At 36.8% G+C, this 18,517-nt stretch overlaps 1 protein-coding gene across 2 annotated transcripts in view; it reads left to right on the top strand.

The window, feature by feature from the left end:
- The window catches only part of LUZP2 (leucine zipper protein 2), a 270,961-nt gene that overhangs the window by 139,829 nt on the left and 112,615 nt on the right, over nucleotides 1-18,517 (top strand). For both annotated transcript variants that reach the window (XM_015630315.2, XM_015630312.2), the window contains exons 4-5: nucleotides 1,062-1,140; nucleotides 11,273-11,335. In XM_015630315.2, coding sequence (XP_015485801.1) covers nucleotides 1,062-1,140; nucleotides 11,273-11,335 — 142 coding nt within the window. The remainder of the gene's footprint in view (nucleotides 1-1,061; nucleotides 1,141-11,272; nucleotides 11,336-18,517) is intronic.

Raw genomic sequence — 18,517 nt, 5'->3', positions numbered from 1 at the left:
TTAAAAATTCCTTTTGTACAAAATCTCCAGTAATTTCCAAGTTGCAGGTAAAACTTGGTCACTTGCTATGATGCCCCCAGTTTTATTCTTTCTGTGTATCATCAGCACTTTGAAATGATGGCATCTGTTAGTGCTGATGGTATATTGTTTTCATGCTGCTCAATGACTTTTCAATTAAATCTGTTCTGTCCTAGTGTTGCTGAAATTGCTGAAAGTAGTAGGGCTTATCAGCTAAAAAGAAAGATGATCCTGCAGGTATCAAGTTCTTTTAAAATTAAGTGGTTTCCATTCAGTTTAGGTTTCAAAGGGCTAAATTACTATCTTTTACTGTGTGTAAATCCAGTTTTGGCTTGATCTTCATTGAGAGTTCATCCATGCAAGCAGAAACCAAAAGCTTTACAGCTGTTATGAAATATGTAATTTTACTACTTTGCTACAACTTCAAAGTGTGTCATATGCTGTGAATAAAAAATTCTTGCAGTTTGGAGAAAATCTCCAACTGAATCAGTAATGCAAAAGGTTTTCACTTGATTCAAAAAAAGCCCAATCCAAGAAATTATCCTGTTCTTTTTTCTTTTTATGCCAGAATCTTCTAGTGAATTTTTTGTTACTTGTCTCTAGAAAGTGCCATATGAAGTTAATTTTTTTTAGGGCATGATTTATTTGTTTATTTTAAAGCAGGTAGAAACTAGTTCTTATTGAAAAACTATGTTTTATTTTTATTCTTATTGAAGAACTCCATGTCAGTGAATTTTAACTTGCCCACTTTCCTCACTTTCTTGGTGCCAATAATTTTTGTTAGAAATTATGCACTAGCAGATGTTTTGTACAGTGGGCCATTCAGTAGATATAAACACTGGCCACTTTGCATCATAGATAATTTTTGTTTTGCTTTGGAACTACACTTCATGGAGTCATTATGATTTTATTTGTGAGACTCATAGACAAAGTACATCTGTTTGGTACTCTGAATAATTAAAGGTCCATTTTTTGGATCTGAAGAATTATTTCCTAATGGAGACTTGTGTTGAAGTTTGTGTTCTGTGTTTTCAATACACTAGGGAAATGAAATCTCTCCAGGAAGCCTTCCAAAAGCAGCTTAATGAGGCAGCTGAGAAAGCAGAGAAGCAGCAGGCTACTGTGAGTGATTTTCTTTCTTCTTTTGTTTTTCTTCTGTTGTTTCTTAATCTTGCCTTAAGAATTTATTAGCTCAAAAAACTTTGCAAAAAAAGGAATGGATTTCACATATATGTTAGTACTCTGCTAACAAGTGTTAAGCTTCAGAAGAAAGGAAATGGAAAAAGTTTTAATTTTCTAAAATATTAAGATTCCTGTGTTCCCTTATTTCTGTGGAGTTTAGGTATGTTTATACACTTTTGGAGACTTAAGACAGGAAATTGAGACCTAAGTGCTCTCCCTGGTGAGATGATCTTTATGGACCTATTGGTGATGAAGAGAGACAGGGACAACTGACTTGGTGACCAGAACCCAATTTTACTGTGGGCTACATATGCTTATACACCATTCTAGGAAGGCTACAATGATTCAGTTAAAGATATACAAACATGCATACATATTTCAACACTGATTCAATCTTTTTGCAATCTTCAAAACTCTGTTCCTGCCAAGGCATCCTGGCTATCAGATCTCTTGTGCTAATCAGGTCCAAGGTACTTTTTGATTGCACCATATGTCTCCCTTTCTTTTTCTACCAAAAATATTACCTTAATGACTTTATTAATTAATCTATGGATACACTGAAGTAAACAAGGTATCAGAATTAATACAATTATTATCAAAATCATCACATGCATACCTATTCTAAAGAAATCTTTTGGCCAGGGTGTTAAACCTCAGACACTAAACAAGTTATCTAGCTAAGATTCAGATTCTATTCTTATTTTAAACACACTATTTTTTATTTGCTATATGCCTTTATGGATAGATTTTGAGTTAATGAACAGGTTGGAAATGGATTTTCTGGGGATGCAGTAGCTAAGCATAAGATATCTTGTTTTGTTACATTAGCCAGTGCTATCCAAACATTTGTTTTGGGTTGGACAACAGTCCAAGCTGTGCAATGTTAATAAGCATAAGCATAGCATTTGATTTAATTCCATGCTTTTTCTTAACTGTGGCAAAAACTTTTTGGACTTTAGTTTCTAAGCGTATCTTTTAGCACATTCCCTTTTTATTTTTTCCCAAGCTTGTTCAATGACTGGCCAAATAGAAGGCAACAAGCTGTTTTGTTTGCACTCCACTTTGCAAATATAGCTATTTTCAGATCCCCTCAACACTTCTCTCCTGAGAATAGGGAGGTGAGGGTTATCCTCTTCCTCTTGGCCTACTACAATTAAAAATTCAATGGCTTTATACCTTATTTGTAACTCTACATCATAACACGATTCACACCATGCTTTTGCCAAAAGGGCTCTGCGATACCACTGACTTCCACACTTTTTGCACTGACATAAAACCCAAGGTTCACAGTTTCCTTTGCAGGTGGGACAAAAGATGTGTCGTGAGCTCCTCCTTGGTCCATGAGCCATGGTCTTTATTTCCCCCACTGAATCAGAGTCAGTAACTCCTGGCAACACTAATAATCCTGTTGCCAAGGTGGAAGATCTACCTACGAGCAAAGCATGGTGGTAATCAGGTTTCAAGGGTCCAGAAATTCCTGTACGGAGACAAAATACTGAGCAGTCAGTTAATGTTACTGTGTTACTGGTTGATGTGTCCTATCTGGCACTGCTCTAGTGGCAATGGGGTAGCTCCACGTAGGTCACAGATGGTCCTGTGGCAGGGGGCTGGGCCAGTTGGAAGCTGACCACTGCTCCTGGTTGCTGCATCTTCTGCTGCATTGGCTGTGTGATTTGTGTCTGCACATCGCTGTCCCACATTCTGAGATGGGTATCCCTGTAAAGGCTGGCCATTCTGGTGGAACTTGGAGCGACATAGATTAGCCTTAATTTCTGAGTGGCCTGAGGGCTCTCATTGTGGTTTTCCCCTCCTTGGGCCAAGTTGCATGTGGGTCATGAATATTTCTGCCGCGGTATCTAAGTCTCTGTCCTCAAGGGCTTTCTTTTTCATCCATAACCAATTATTATGCATATGTGAAGGGAATAAGTCTGGGTCTTTTTTGGGGCCGGGGTCGAAAGGATCCAGTTTCCCCTTCACTGTCAGAGTCAGTGTCCACTGCATTAGTGTCCCATCCTGTCTGGCAGTTCTGGGATTGCTGACGGTATAGCAGTGAGGCTGGAGGGGGTGACCAGGCTCTATCCCTGGTGCTCATCAGGGAGGGCATGCAGACGGGGGATGGGGAGTGGGACCTGGGCAGGTTTTGGTCCAGCAAGGTTGCCAGGACTGTCTCAGAGGTAGCCTTGCAAGCAGCCTCACTGTCCTCCTCCCTTTCAAGCATGTCCATGACTGCCGTATAAGCAGGGAGCATTCACATCTCTGGATCATGTCCAGGGAGGGTGCCCAGCTTGTAAAGCTGAATGCTGACCTTGTCCCAGAAGCAGCGGGTAAAAGCAGAAGAAGGAGTGGCATCAGGAAACATGTGTGACACTCATGGTAAAAGTGACTTAGTCGTGCTTTAGGATGGGGGACCCATGTTTGCACAGAAGATCAAGCATAGTTTCATTAACATCTCTCTCTTTGGACACATTCCATCCCATCGTTTCGTTCCTCAGCTCACTATTTGTCGAAGCTGATCAGGTGATTGTGGACCCAGACACAGTTCTCTCACCATCACAATCAGTTCTGGGGGCGCGCTGACTGTACTACCTAGGCCAGTCCTTTTCCTCACATGGTGAGGAAGTATTGGCAATGAAGAGAGACAGGGACAACTGACTCAGTGATCAGAATATGAATTTACTGTGGTCTACATATGCTTATATACTATTCTAGGAAGGTGACAATGGTTGAGTTAAACATCATACAAACATACAAACATACATGCATATTTCAACATTGATTCAATCTTCTTCCTGTCCCAGGCTTGATCCAATCTTCTTGCAATCTTCAAAGCTCTGTTTGTTCCTGCCAAGGCATCCTGGCTATCAGATCTCTTATGCTAATCAAGTCCAAGGTACTTTGTGATTTCACCATATGGACTCTCATGTCTCATCTATACTAATATACGCTGTCATACATCCATTAACATTTTTTTGAATTACTGTGGATTTTCAGCAGCAAAATAGTGTCTGAGTTTGACTGTAGTAGAACTAATTATCACTACAGAAGGTATCATTAAGTCCCATTAAGATTTTCTGGTTTATTGAAATTCTGTTTCTGGACAAACTGCACAATTGTTTTGACTTTCATGTAATAATGTAATGTTTTGGAGCATAAATAGACACATTTTGCTACAATAGGGAAAAAGAAAAGTAGAGGCATGTTTAATAAGATGGAAGAAGGACACTTCTCCTATGTTGGTTAGTAATATTCCTATATTCCTAATGGACATAACTGAGCTTAAGTTGACTGGATAATCTCCAGAGGTACCTTCAAACCTTAAGTGTTCTATGATTTGAACTCTGGACTTGAAAACAACCTTCTAGAAGTGTTTATAGATCTATTTTATATTTCATACTGGATAACTACTGATTTATTTATTAAGATTTTGCTGTCTTCCAGGGTCACAAAGCAAGGGTTTGTTCAAGACAGAGGTTTAAATGTAATTATTGAATTAAACAAATATATACAATGCCTTATTTTGTATGACTACGATTTGTATGTGGTTTTACGCCCTTGGTGAAGAAAATGTGAGAGTGTATGTTTTGCTACCTTCTAATTAGAAACAGCTTAGATTGTAGGCGAAACTATTCCTTTTGCAGGTTTCTATCAGTTAATCTGATTTTTGAAAAGATATTTTTCCCTTTGTTGCTCAGAAGTCTGAAGAGTAAAGATACTTTTTGTTCTAGTGTACCACACAACATATAATCAGTATATTTTTGGTACTTATATTTTTGTCTAGAGAAAAGAAAGAACTTTTATCCTCTTCAGGTGCAAAAAGAAGTAATCTGAAAGCTATATTGAGTTTGAAAAGGATAAAATATTTTGGTGCTCTTTCTAGCCTGGACAGCATATATCCAGAAAAAAACTGAAACAAACTGCAGTTGTTTTAAGATCCTTTTGTGCTGCGACAATCTATAAAATTGTCTATATTGAATCCTAGAGTCATAAAATGTTAAGGGTTTGGAATGGATCTTAAAGATCATCTAATCCCAACCTCCCCTGCTTTCAGCAAGGACACCTCCCACTAGATCAGGCTGCTCAAGGCTTTGAACACTGTCAGGGTTGGGTATCCACAACCTCCACACAAAACCTGTTCCAGTGCTTCACCTCCTTCAAAGTGGAGGATATCTTCTTAATATCTAAATTTCCCCTCTTTCAATTTATACCCATTACTCCTTGTCCTGTCACTACAGTTCCTGATGAAGGGTCTCTCTCTGGCTGCTTCCCCATAGGTCCCTTTACATACTGGAAGGTTGCTCTGAGGTCTCCTTGCAACCTTCTCTTCTCCAGACTGAACAGTTACAACTCTTTCAGCTTGTCTTCATAGGGGATGTGCTCCAGTCCTCCTATCAGCTTTGTCACCCTCCTCTGAACTTGCCCTTACAGTTCCATGTCATTCTTATGCTGGGGACTCCAGAACTGTACACACTACTCCAGATGGGGTTTAACAAGAGCAGAGTAGGGGGGAGAATCACCTCCTTCAACATAGTTTTGAAATACGAAAAAATGAGTATCCAGTTGTCTCTGATAAATACTCAGAACATACTAGTTTAAAGTTGACATTTTTTCAGGTGCATTGAATGCATTCCTATTGACTTTATTAGCACAATGAATTCTAATCCTACAAATGGAAAGTGGAAAACATATTTCATTATTTAATGTCTTGATTAGATTTTGATACTCAAGACTAATTCAGATGTGGATTACACAAATCTCAGAGGTAGTGAATGGATTTGTTGGTGCTTGTTATATAGTACTTTTTTTTTTTTTGAGCAACAGTGCCTTGTGTACATTCATTACCACGCTAGTACTTTGAAGAGCATAAAATTTGTTCACACAAAACAACATCTGCTATTAACTATGAAAAATATCACCTGGTGTAGAAACCAGGAAAAGCTCCTCTGAGTGTATAACAAAACCTGTCTTGAGGATGTGGCAGATGGTTAAAGAATCTGAATTCTTGAGCTGTATTCTAATACTTGCCACTAATAGCATATTAAACTTGCAAATAATTCTAAGGAAATCAGAAATGTGTCCTTGGTTTGTGACATTTACTTCTTTATGCCTCAGAGTACAATGTACATAGTGAAGCTCAACAATACAGTGAGACTGAATGAATATTCAAAAAGTGCCTCAGGTTCCTTAGATGAAAATTGCTAGAAATGGAAATAAATATTATTATTAACACACAAGGTTATTTTATACTGGGTTTGTCTGTGTGTTCCACATTTTTCTGAAAATAATGTGAAATCTATGAAAGAAGGTCTTAGTACTTTAATGCAAGACTAGCGAGATAATGGGAGCTTGAATTTAATTCTAATTTAATTAATTGTGGAACTTGTTTCTAATCCAATTTAAGCACATTTTATATTATAGGACTTGGTGAAGTAGTTCTTGATTTTCATCAGAGTAAATGAAAGTAGAATTACATTTCACAGAGACTAATAAAACATTGGTGAGAGGGGGAAGGGTGGAAATACATATTTCTTTTCTGCGCTTGGCAAAGAGGCATAGTAGAGTATTTACTGTATATATGTTAATTGGCTGCCAGAAGGTGTTCTTTATTAAGTCACTGTAAAAGTGTAAATAAGGATTCACATGAATTAAGTCAAATTAAATGAAAAATACCTGGGAAATTACTTAAGGACTCTGACCAAAACAAACAAAGGAACAGAAACAAAGGACAGAACAGCTATACATTAGATATAATGTATATATAAAATGTATAATTATATATATATAATGTAGCAAGACTTTTCACTAGCATTGCGTAAGTGATTAACCAGAAACAGAGATATCAGTGTTACTATGTTTGCATATCCATTTTTTGAACCTTTAAGACTAGAGAAACCAAGAACTGTAGGCAGCAAAAAAGTTGCTGTTCTGAGCAGCTGCTGAAGTGTTGGTGGGTACTACCTCTAGTAGGTAGATAGCAGCCAGTGGAGCTCCTGTTAGGTAGTAACAACCTTCTGAGGGTACAAGCAGCAGCTCAGGCTTGAGAAAGGTGAAAGGATATGTAAAGACAATCCTGTCCTTTCGAGTAGTAATCACACTGAGGGCTGACCTGGGGGATCTTAACACGAGTAAGCACTGCCTTTCTGAATTGTGTCCTGCATCTGTTGCACTAACAAAGAGTGCAACAAAGCAGCAGTCTGTCTTGGGACAGGTCTTTCCTAGAAAATTTATGGCAGATCTCAGATACATTTATGCCTATTGTTTCAGCCGTTTTGGCTGGGATAATGAAATGTGCAGAAAAACACTAGTTATGATAAGGATGGTTTAAATTTTGGACTAGTCCTACATTCAAGGTCAAATCCAGTCTTCCAGAAAAACTTTGGTTGTGAAGGAGCTTCTCTACAAATCGTCTCACACTAGAACTATAGATTATATCAGAAGGACCATACTGGGTTTAGTTATACAATATGCGTTCAAAATATGTAAGACATCATTCCAGATAATCTAACAGCCTCTTTAACAATCATTGAAGGTTGACAAATTTTTTGTTCTGCATTTAGCATCAAATGCCTAATCAATTTGTATTAAGTTCTTGTGCAGTGAAAAAAATATTAATAATGTCAAGCTATTATCTCTAAATGTGAAGTGGAGCCACTTCTTCCAGAAATGGAGTTGGAGATCATGGACTAATTTTCACTTTTGTTAACAAAAAGACACAGAGCAAATGGCACATATAACTTGAAAGAGTCTTGTTTTGTTTGTTTGGGGTTTTTCAGCTGGAAATTCCTCTGAACAGCTGAAAAAACAAAATAACCACAAAAAATAGCTGTATTGTATTTCTTCCCATTAATTTTGATCTGATATTTGGATTATGAGGTTTATTTTTTGTTGTGCAAAATTTTCATATTTATTGTCTACATATGTTCTAAATTTCAGTGTTTGTGGATGTCATTGCTATGCCAGTGACATAAAACATCATTCTCAGACAGAAGGGTGATGTAGAATCAGTATTTCCACAATCAAAGCACTTAGAAAAACCCTTGGAAGAGTTTGTAAAAGATGATCTATTCATGTATATCAGGTGGCACTAGTTTCATGGACCATCTACCTACATTTCTGTCTTAAGGGATGATAGCATTCTCTGACTTCTCTTTTGAAACACTTAACAGTGCTGTCAGCTCAGTGACGTTTTTTAAAATTATTGGCATGTCTACTTGAGTGTGACATGATTCTAAGAAGAGCTGTCATATCATGTAGGTTTGGTGTCATTTTTTTATCTACATGAGAGTAACCTTTGGGTCAATGTCTCTATAATCTGAATCTGTTTTCTTACAGGAATTTTGTTTTTCTTAACAAATCTGTTGCAATGTTAGAACAATTGTAATTTCCCTTGAACTTGGGTAGATGTGCTGGTTTTGCATTAACTGACATTTGGTGAGAAGGGAAGAAGCCACCCATGGAAATGATTTTTCTGGGAGGGGCTGCTAAGAGCTTCCTCTGTGCCTAGTGAAAAACAGCAGCTGGCTAGCTCTGAGAATTGACAACCTATTGAACCATTTAGAAGCTGGGTCTGCCTCTGTGAGATTCACATTTTAAAGATGGCCAAGCCCGGGAAAGCTCTCTTGTCTTCCAGCTTTTGAAGAGGTAACTTCAGAAGTTACCTGCGTGACCTGCGTGGCTGGGCCGGGCCAGCCCCATGTGGCCCGGCCAAGATTTTCTGCCCCCTGAGGGGTGGTAAGTGGGCTGCCAAGCCCCTCACTAGGGAATCCATAGGGCCCTGTCCCAGCAGGTGGCTGGGGCCCCTTCCCACAAGGGCTGGGCCCCTTCCTGGCAGTGCCTGCCAGTCCTTTTTCCAGCGACACCACCGGGCTGTCAGTCAGAGGCTCTATCGGCACTGGGCGTGGCCCTAAGGGCAGGAGCAGCCGCGAGCCAGGAATGGCCGCTGCTGGCCTGATCCAGGAGCAGCCACGTTGCTGGAACTGCAGGGCCAAAAAATCAGCACAACCGGGACAACTGCCCTCAGACGTTGCTGCTTCAGCATGGCTCGCAATGAACTTTGTTTAGCCACTTTTAGCCAGCCATGCTGCAGAGAGAAGGACAAAAACAGCAGCAGCAGCTTTTCTTGTTTCTGGTGCTCTGCATGAAGAAAAGTGCTGAGTGGATCTGGCAGCCGGCATGGCTCGCACCGTGTCGGCAGAGACCACATGACCAGCAGTGAGAGACACAGCAAGCAATCTCTCTGATGCACAGCCTGGATGAGATCAACTTTTCAGTGCTGCAAAACCCTATAAAAACTATTTCAGTTGATAAAGCTTGAGAACAAATGAACCTATGAACACCAATTTTTTTCCCAAATCAGGAAAAGGAAAGAGTGAAGACATGTAAGGAAAACATGGGACACTGAAGTCAGTAAAGAAGGAGTCAAATTCTAGTTAGGAGGGGATAAAGGAGACATCTTGGTCTTGGGCTGAAATTCTCTTTGTAAGGATATGGTGCAGATATATTTTTGATTTATCAGCATTTGTTTTTTCCCTGTAATTCATGAAGCATATGGAGGGATGCAGCATTCACCTGCAGCCCATGAGAAAAGGGCACTCGTGCTGGAGCATGTAGGTACTGAAAAGCTGTAATCTAATGAGAATCTTGAACAGAGACATATAAGAAACTTTGCCCCAGGGATAGAAGAAAAGCCTCTGTTCCCAGAGATAAAAGAAGAGAGCTTTTGTTTTTTTATGCTAGAACACCTCATCCTTAAAATAAAACGCCATAAGTTGGCATGGCGCGTGAAAGCAGCTTTGGGAAAGCTGCAAGGCATGGGAGGAAGTTTCACACTGCCAACAGATTTTCCTTTCTTGGGCGACTGATTTGCTGTGACATTGAAGCCACAAGAGAATCGTTCCTTGTGCAGAAGTCTCCGTGGTATGGTGAGAGAAACTCTTCTCCCTACAAGAACTGATGAAAGACTATTGTAGAGGTGGTAGCTGATTGAAAATCCCAGGTTTTGTCTCTACATTGTCTGCGGGAAAGAAAAGAGGTTGTAGGGAGGGGAGGGGAGGAGAAGTGTTCTGAAGGTTTTATTCTGATACTTATTATTCTTTTAGTTCCGTTAATAAAATTTTCTTTATACCTTTAAAGTTTTGAGCCTGCTTTGCCTTCCTCCTAATTAATGTCTTACAGCAGGAAATGAGTAAATAATTCTAGTAGGTGCACTAGCAATTTTAGCCAACACTAAACCCACCACAGTAGAGTTTTGTATTAACAGCCTGGGAAATGGGTAAATAGGGATGAATATTCTGCTAATTGAACTATCCAAAAGCATCTTCCTTCAAAGTAGCGGTAATGTGTTCTTTTAATTCTAGTTGCATATAATTATGTCCTCCTTCTTCCCATTGTATTCCATAAGCTGTGATTAAAGCTCAGTCCTGAAAAAACTCAATTGTAAAAATAATTTTTTAACCTGTGTTTGATTAAAGTCTTAAGCTTTGTGACTAGAATTTCTACTTTCCAAGTCAAGTCATTGACTTAAGTAGGGTCTAAAGACTATATATGAATGCTTTCACGTATAACGCACTTTATTCCACACAGGTCTGACTAGAAGCAAAGACTTTATCTAATTAGGAACAACACTGTAAAATTCAAATAAAATAACTGTGTTAGAAACCAGCTCTGATGGATATGTTCTTAGAAGGGAAAAATATTTTTGTTAGAAAACCAGTTAATACTGTTTTAAAAATCCTCAGCTCTTTGACGAACACATTGAACTACCTTGTGAAAAATAAACACTATGTCTACTGGTACAAAACAAAAGATTTATTTATGTTTATTATGTGTATTTATTTATGTGCAGCAATATTCTTCTTTTGATTATTAGTTTTCTAATAATTTTCTAGTAAGTAAGCTAAATGTTTGTAGATTTAGCAAATACTTGACTGTGGCCTATACCAATTTGGTATGTAAGCAAAATTTTTTGGTTTTGTGATTGGTTTTTTTTTTCCATAACTTTTAAAAGCATAAAAAATAATTAGTGCTTGCAATTACATCTCAACAACTCCCACTCAACATTTCTTTAAAATTGTAGATTAACTTTTTGAAGACTGAAATGGAAAGGAAGAGCAAAATGATACGAGACCTCCAAAATGAGGTAAGAGGAACATTTGATTGTCATCTCAACTCAGATTTCATATTGGACGAGAGTGTGCTTTGGTTTCATATATAAAACGTGTTATTGTAATAGGCAAAAAAGGCACCAGTGAAATTCTCTGAACAGAAAAGCAAACTAAAATGACTGTGTGGGTTTAGAAATAGTGTCTTATTGAATGCAATGGTTGACTCCATGCTAGTGGTGCTTAATTTGATAGCACAGCTCTGTAACTTTTGCTGCTTTTTCAGAAAGGGAGTTATGTAGATTATTGACACACAGTAAAACTTTGTTCATATTGTTATTGCTTGCTTTAAAAATAAATAACAAGTCAATGAGAAAGGCAGTGCAGTCTCAGAACTGAGATTACTAATAAAATTTAAAAAAACCTTAAACTCCTAAAATGTTTTCTTAAGCTTTGTATGCCATGAATATCAATCCCCAAATTCCAAATAAAATATAAAACATGTTTTAAATAATGTTTCTTGGTATTGTACTGAATTTATTTTGAAGTTTGGTCCTGGAATAGAAACATGAAATATTTGAGCAGCATTATATTCCTTTTCCCCTTATGTCTTTTTCTCCAAACAATTTGCCTAAAGCAGAATGTAGTTTCCCTTTCAATTTTTTTATTTTGCAAAGAACTTTGCACTTGAAAATATTTTATTCCTATGATGTCTTGTTTTCTTGCCAGCTAGGCTTCTTGTCTTTATCTGCTTTGTTAAATTCTTTTGCTTTTCTAAACTATTCTGAGTCTGTGCATATGAAAACTGAATCTCCTTAAAGCTATCATTTAAACAGGGATCTCTGATTTCATTGGTCTATGAGATTGTATACATGTGGTCAATCTGAAAATTGTGTACATTGCTTTCTAAGTCATAAATGTGTCCTAGTTTTGGACAGAACATGATTAATTTTTTATAGTAGTCAGGAAGGTGGCATGGCCAGGCCATAATGTTATTTGATTCCATCTCACATGACTTTCCAGGGGCAGGAACAAGGAATTCTCATTTCTGGTTCTGTTTGAGAGAGAAAAGCATGGTGACTGAAATGGTCTGGTACTGCTTTACTTTCTATGTAATTTGTTTTCCTTTTAGCTTTTGTTATTAATATTGCTGCTGTTACTGTTCATTTTCTTATCTCATTGCTGTTTCTTGTAAATTGTTCTTATCTCAACCTGTAATTTTCACCTCTGTGCCTCCAATTCCCAACTCCATTCCTGGAGTGGAAAGTGGGAGGGGAAAGAGGAGAGGAAGTGAGCTGGTCTGGGAGAGTCTCACTGGGATACTGAATTGGCAAGAACTATTCTTAAACCATCACCATAGGAAATGTCTCTTTCAGTTGCTCATGTTATTTAGGCCATGCTCTCAATTGTCTTCATTTGCAGTCAAAAATGCCTTGCTCTCTTTTCTTACCTGTTCTCATTGGATGCTTTGAACTTGAGCTGGTAAGCTCTTAATAAATCATCAGTCTCATCTTATTGACCAAACATTAAAAAATCGTTCCTCTTACTGAACTCAAATAAATACTTCATTAATCAACATTCAAACTATTTGACTTTTAATGATTTACTAAGGTAGGTCAGTAGACTTCTCTAATATTTACCATATTTATAACACATTTTAGAAAATCTACTCTGAAAGGAATCTTTTTTTTTTTTGGCACCAAATATCAGCTACTATGTGGAAAAGGAACCAAAAGCTATACCCACCTAATGGCTTTCTATCAAACTTCTATACCAAGTTTGTTAGTTCTGTAAAAATAAACACTTAACATCAGGTTTTTTGGAAATTTGACTGAAGTTAAATTATATGATTTTGAAGAAATATGTTATTTAGGTCCTGCCTCCAAATACTGAATGCACATTGCTTTTAAAAAATCTCATAAATTTGGATGTGGTATATATTTAAGTAATTGATGTCATTTTCTGTGTAGGTTTTGAAAGAATAATCTGCATATAGATATATAGAGACAGATGATGAAAATGTTTCCTTCATAGCTGCTCTTGTTCTTTCAAATATTGTATTTACTCTCATTTTACATTGCCAAATTGTGAATTTTGCAATCTTAGGCTCTTCAATGACTGTAAAAATAATTTCCTATTTAGTTCTTCTCTTCCAGCATGTAACCTAGTGCCTTTCATCCTTTGCCATTTGAAGATACAAATAGATGGTAATAGTCTTCCAGCTGAATGCAGCAGCTGTCATGTAGTTTCTGAGGAGAGGACATTGTACAGAAAGGCAATTTTTAGACTATTCAAGGCTTTGGGGGAAAAAAAGTAACAAAAAAATTCTCTATGGTGTGGAGGAAAAAAAGTGCCAGATAGAGCACAAAGGGATTAGATGTCCCAAAATTATCTGGTTTTTAGAGGTCTTTAAGTGCTTCCTGCAAATTCCACAAAATATCTGTCAGACTTCCAGCTGTAACATCATGTGGATTGTGTTAATGTAGTCTTGAGGGACTGGCATGTAAACAGATACGCTCTTATTTCAAGCAGTTTCTGTTATTAACAAACCAAGAAGTTTGGAAATGCAGAAACATTGATAGAACTAAGAAGCTTGCAAAAATGTAGAGTAAAATAGAATATGTATAAAAAGGGATACTTAAAAAACTTTCCCTTTTGGAGATGGCTTGTTACAGGGTAAGCATCTCGCTGCTAGCGTATCATATGGTTTGTGGGAAATTGTGCCTGTACTGGTTCTGACTGAGATAGAGTTAATTTTCTCTTTAGCAGCCGTCCCTGTTGATAGCACATAGTTATGCTAGCTGATAGTTTCAGCTACTGCTGAGCAGCACTGTCCCTCTGACATTCCTTCCCCCATCAAGGGAGAAACAAGATTCTGGGAGGGGACATAGCCAGGCCATCTTAGCCAAATTAGCCAAAGGGATATTCCATACCATATAGACATCAGCTCAGATGTAAAAGCTAAGGGCAAGAGGATGGAGGGGGAGGCATTCATCATTCTACAATGTTTGCCTTCCAGAGAAACCACTATGCTGAGTCCCTGCTTCCCAAAAAGTGTCTAAACATCGCTTGCTGATGGGAAGTAGACATTAAGTTTTTCCTTTGCTTATGTAGCACAAGCTTTCACTTGCTTTTTTCTTTTGCTTTAGTAAAGTGCCTTATAACAGCCTACTAGTTGTTTTCCATCTTACTCTCTCCCCTGTTTCACTGGGAAGGGGAGTGATAGAGTGGTTTAGTGGGCATCTGCCACACAGCCAAGGTCAAACCACTACAGTACCAAAACTGCTCTAGAAATGAAGCTGAAGCAGAATGCTCTGTTAACCCTTTTTTTTTAATGTCAGAAAAGTCACAAGTCTTGACAATTTGGTACTTAGAACTAATTGTTTTAGTGCAATTCTGAATATGTATTTATATGATGGATTAATTTCTTAAATTAATGTCTTTTCTACACTGAAGTGTGTGGTGCATTTTTTAAGTTTGTTATTATTTTCCTACTGGTACACCTATAAAAGTGATTTTTCTCTACTGAACAGTAGATAATTGTTACTCAGCTTTGTCACATGGATGCTTTGTCACATGGATACTATACTTGTCCCACATTAGACTTAGAAATTAGAAATTAGAAATGTATAGAGAAAAAAAAATTACTCTTATTTAAACCATTAAAATTTGCTTAACTATTTAAACCATTTTATTGCATTTGACAAGAAGTGACTGACTGGCTTAACATATTACCTTGGAGCAAAGGGTTTTATAATATTTCTATGAATATCTACATTAAAATACATTAATAGCTTTATAGATTTATAATAATCCCATGTATTTGTAAAGTTGATACAGTGGTTTTTAAAAGGCAATATATTTTTTTGCTGTTTAGACTGTGGCAGTAATTTGAAAAACATTAATGAATTTTGGCTGTAGCTCTCAGTAATATGGGGAGTGGTTGCTAAGAAGGATAATTTTAAATCACAACCTTGTAAACAATTCTTGTGCTCTATTCATATATAAATTGTGGTTATAGCTTTACTGTTGAGTAAATCATCCTAAACCAGATTTTTTTTTATTCTCATTGAGTTTAGATGCAGTAATAAAGCTTAGATTAAATAAAGCTTAAGCTGCAGCAGCTTAAAGTCTCGCCTGATATATTGGGAATTTTATTCCCTACAGGGTGAATTCAATTGAGTTGTATTGAATTATGGTGGGAAAAAAACAACAAAAAATGTCCCTTAGTAAAGCAGAAATTAAATTCTATGGCTTTGAGACTGCATGCTGATACTGACACTGGAGTTCTTCAGTTTCCATTCTCTGCAGATGAAGCTAACTTTTTTCCCTAAGTATAAAGTCCTGTCTGCTTGGGAAGAAAATTGGGTAAAGTCCTGTGCCTTCCTTGAATGCTGCATTGGTTCTACAACTCAGGAAACACCCACAAGTTTCAGAGATGGGGGCACTGCCTAGGAAAGGGGGATGAACAGGAAGGGTTCAGGAGCAGCTGCAGGTATCATGTTCTGCTGAATTCAATATTGTTTATTGATTGATACCACCTTCTTTTGAAGTAGAAGTCCTATTTTAAAAAACAAATTACTTAATATTATTCTCTGACTTTTTTTTTTACTGAGTATGACCAGGAAAAGGTAGAAATGTAGTTCAGTCAGTTGGAAATGGCTTTAAGGGGTCAACATATGAGAAAAAAAATTATATTGAATCATGATTGTTAGTGAGATATATTTATAGTGATGCAGTAGCAACTGCAGTGATATTAAATACCTTTTATTATTAAAAGCTTTGTTTTCTTGACCTTGTAGACATGAGAGCATAGGACACATTTTCTCAAGTGCTGTTGAGTGACAATCAGAATCCAAGCATCAGTTATGGGAAGGTACTATAATGGATGTAATGAACCTGCTATGTTTGGACCCCACACTCTTAGGGGTCTAGATATATATAGACTACATTTTATTACTCTTTCTTCATTCTTTACATCTAGGTGCAAGGTTTAAAGATTCCCATGCGTAAACCACAGCAAAGTGAAGGAAGGTTTCAAATAAGAATGTTTAGGTAAAATATATCCTTAACAAATGAGAAGATTAAAAATTAAAAGCTCTCTTTTTAACTTGCACTTAACCACACTGTTTAGAAAACTAACTGCTTGGATTTATCCTGATATTATTTGTCTGTTGTCTTGTTTGTTAACTGCACTGTTAAAAAATCAGAAATGTTCACTAGTAATCAGTCATTCTGATGATTTTCCTCATGCTGCCCAGGACACTCTTAAATTCTTATTTCTGATATCCTTCTTCATTAAGTCAAAAATTCCAAAATGGGTCTGAATTCACATTTTTTTCTCCTTTGTCATCTAGTCTTAAATATCTATAATCTAACTTTTTATCCCTGAAGCTTATTTTTTTCTGTTGTAGTTTGTAGCAAAATATGATTCACGAAGAAAAGAAAGAGTAAGTTCCAATCTGTCCCTTTGTTGCCTTTCATAGAAAGTTGCTACTGATGACTAGTGCTTCTGGATACTGATGCTACATAATGTGGTAGCATTGAAGGTCAACTCCTAGAAACGTTTCAAAAATCAGATTGTATAGGTATTTTGGTAAGGGAGGTGCTAGAATTATCCGATGAACTGTTTAGTCTTATTTTCATGCAAGTTGTATTCACTATTTATGCTTCTTAGCATATAATCTCAAAATACTCTGAGTTGGAAAGGACTCTCATGGATCATCAAGTCCAACTCTGAAGTGATTTGGCCCTATAAGGGTTGAACCCACAACCTTGGTGTAATTAGCACCATACTCCAACTAGCTGAGCTAAAACTGTAACCAGTACATTTGAACTGAAGGGACTAGAATAGAAAGTCCTTGTAGTTCCTTCGCTAGATCTTGTTTCAGAAAAACAACAAAACATGAAGTATAAGAGATTACCTTGAACAGTAAAGTTTAAAAGAGCTGTATTCTCTATTTTGCACATTCAGCTCTCAATGACATCTGTTGCAGCTTTACAAGACAAAAAGGGCAACCTGAAACTTAATTAAAATCTTAGGTCTTTGAACTTGTGCTGAGTTTTGTGAATCTTAGTGTTCTCCAAATCAGTGTTTTCCAGCATTTCAGATCTCAAGGGTGAGGTGCCTCACAGTCAACCTCTAGGAAAATTTCAGCATAGATTAAATTTTATGAAAGAGAAACTTTCCCTGAGGCTAGTGTAAATTTTTGCCAAACTGGAAAATATAAATGCTGATCTGTTTTGTTCATGTTATCCTGACAAGTGGAGAAGTTTGCTTTTAGTACCAAGACGTTAAAATTATCTGTGGGAAACCCATTCAAAAGGAAGTAACAATGGTATATGTGGTTAAAAAATGGAGTGTAAATCAATACTTCAGAATAGACACTACTGGTTTTTATGTTAAGATAAAATAATAGAAGAGCATTTAGTAATCAAATTTTCATGTTTCATAAAGACTAGTGGATCTGTTGATTTCATCATTACAAATAATGCTGCCAATTACTTATGTTTATCACTTGCAATCAAAAAAGAAGGATCACCTTTGAGGAGCTCAATTCAAATTGAGTATTAGAATATTCTTTGCCTCTGCAAACACGATAGAGTACTTATGCATAAGAATTTATGATGGTTCATGTCACATAAAAACACATTTGACTTATTAATTTTACAAGTTGCTTGATCAAGTTATGTTGCACCTGGAATGTTCCTGTCCTGGGCTGAGAGTTCTCAAGAGATTACAAAGATCAGTTTACTCACTGGTAAGGGCTGGGGTTTCATAAGTACATTTCCATGAAAGTCTTAAGAATTTAGAGCAGAAAGATAAATGCCAAGTTGATCATATTATGCTACACAATACAAAACACCCTTTAATTTCAAGGGTTAACTCTTGGAGTGTTTGGATTTTTTTTATGATCATACTGATGGATGCAGATGTTCATTTACTAAATTCAAGGGGAGCAGAAAGCAATTTTTCTGAAAAATTTTTTGCTATTCAGAAGTTTAAATTAAACTAGACTGCTGTTGTTTTGAAGTTACTAATTTTAATAAAGAAGAGCTGTAGGTGAAAAATGTCAACTTTATATTGTGAAAATGTTTTTTTGACTATGACTTTATAAATATTATAGCCCTCTCCTGTGGCTCATAATCCTCTAGTTGCAATTTGATCAAAATAAATACAATATTTGAAAATATAATTCTAATTATGCATGGAAATTCAA

This window comes from Parus major, chromosome 5, assembly GCF_001522545.3.
Source record: "Parus major isolate Abel chromosome 5, Parus_major1.1, whole genome shotgun sequence".
Lineage (NCBI taxonomy): Eukaryota > Metazoa > Chordata > Aves > Passeriformes > Paridae > Parus > Parus major.
The sequence above is the reverse complement of the archived record's forward strand: the minus strand, read 5'-3'. Positions and strand labels throughout refer to the sequence as shown.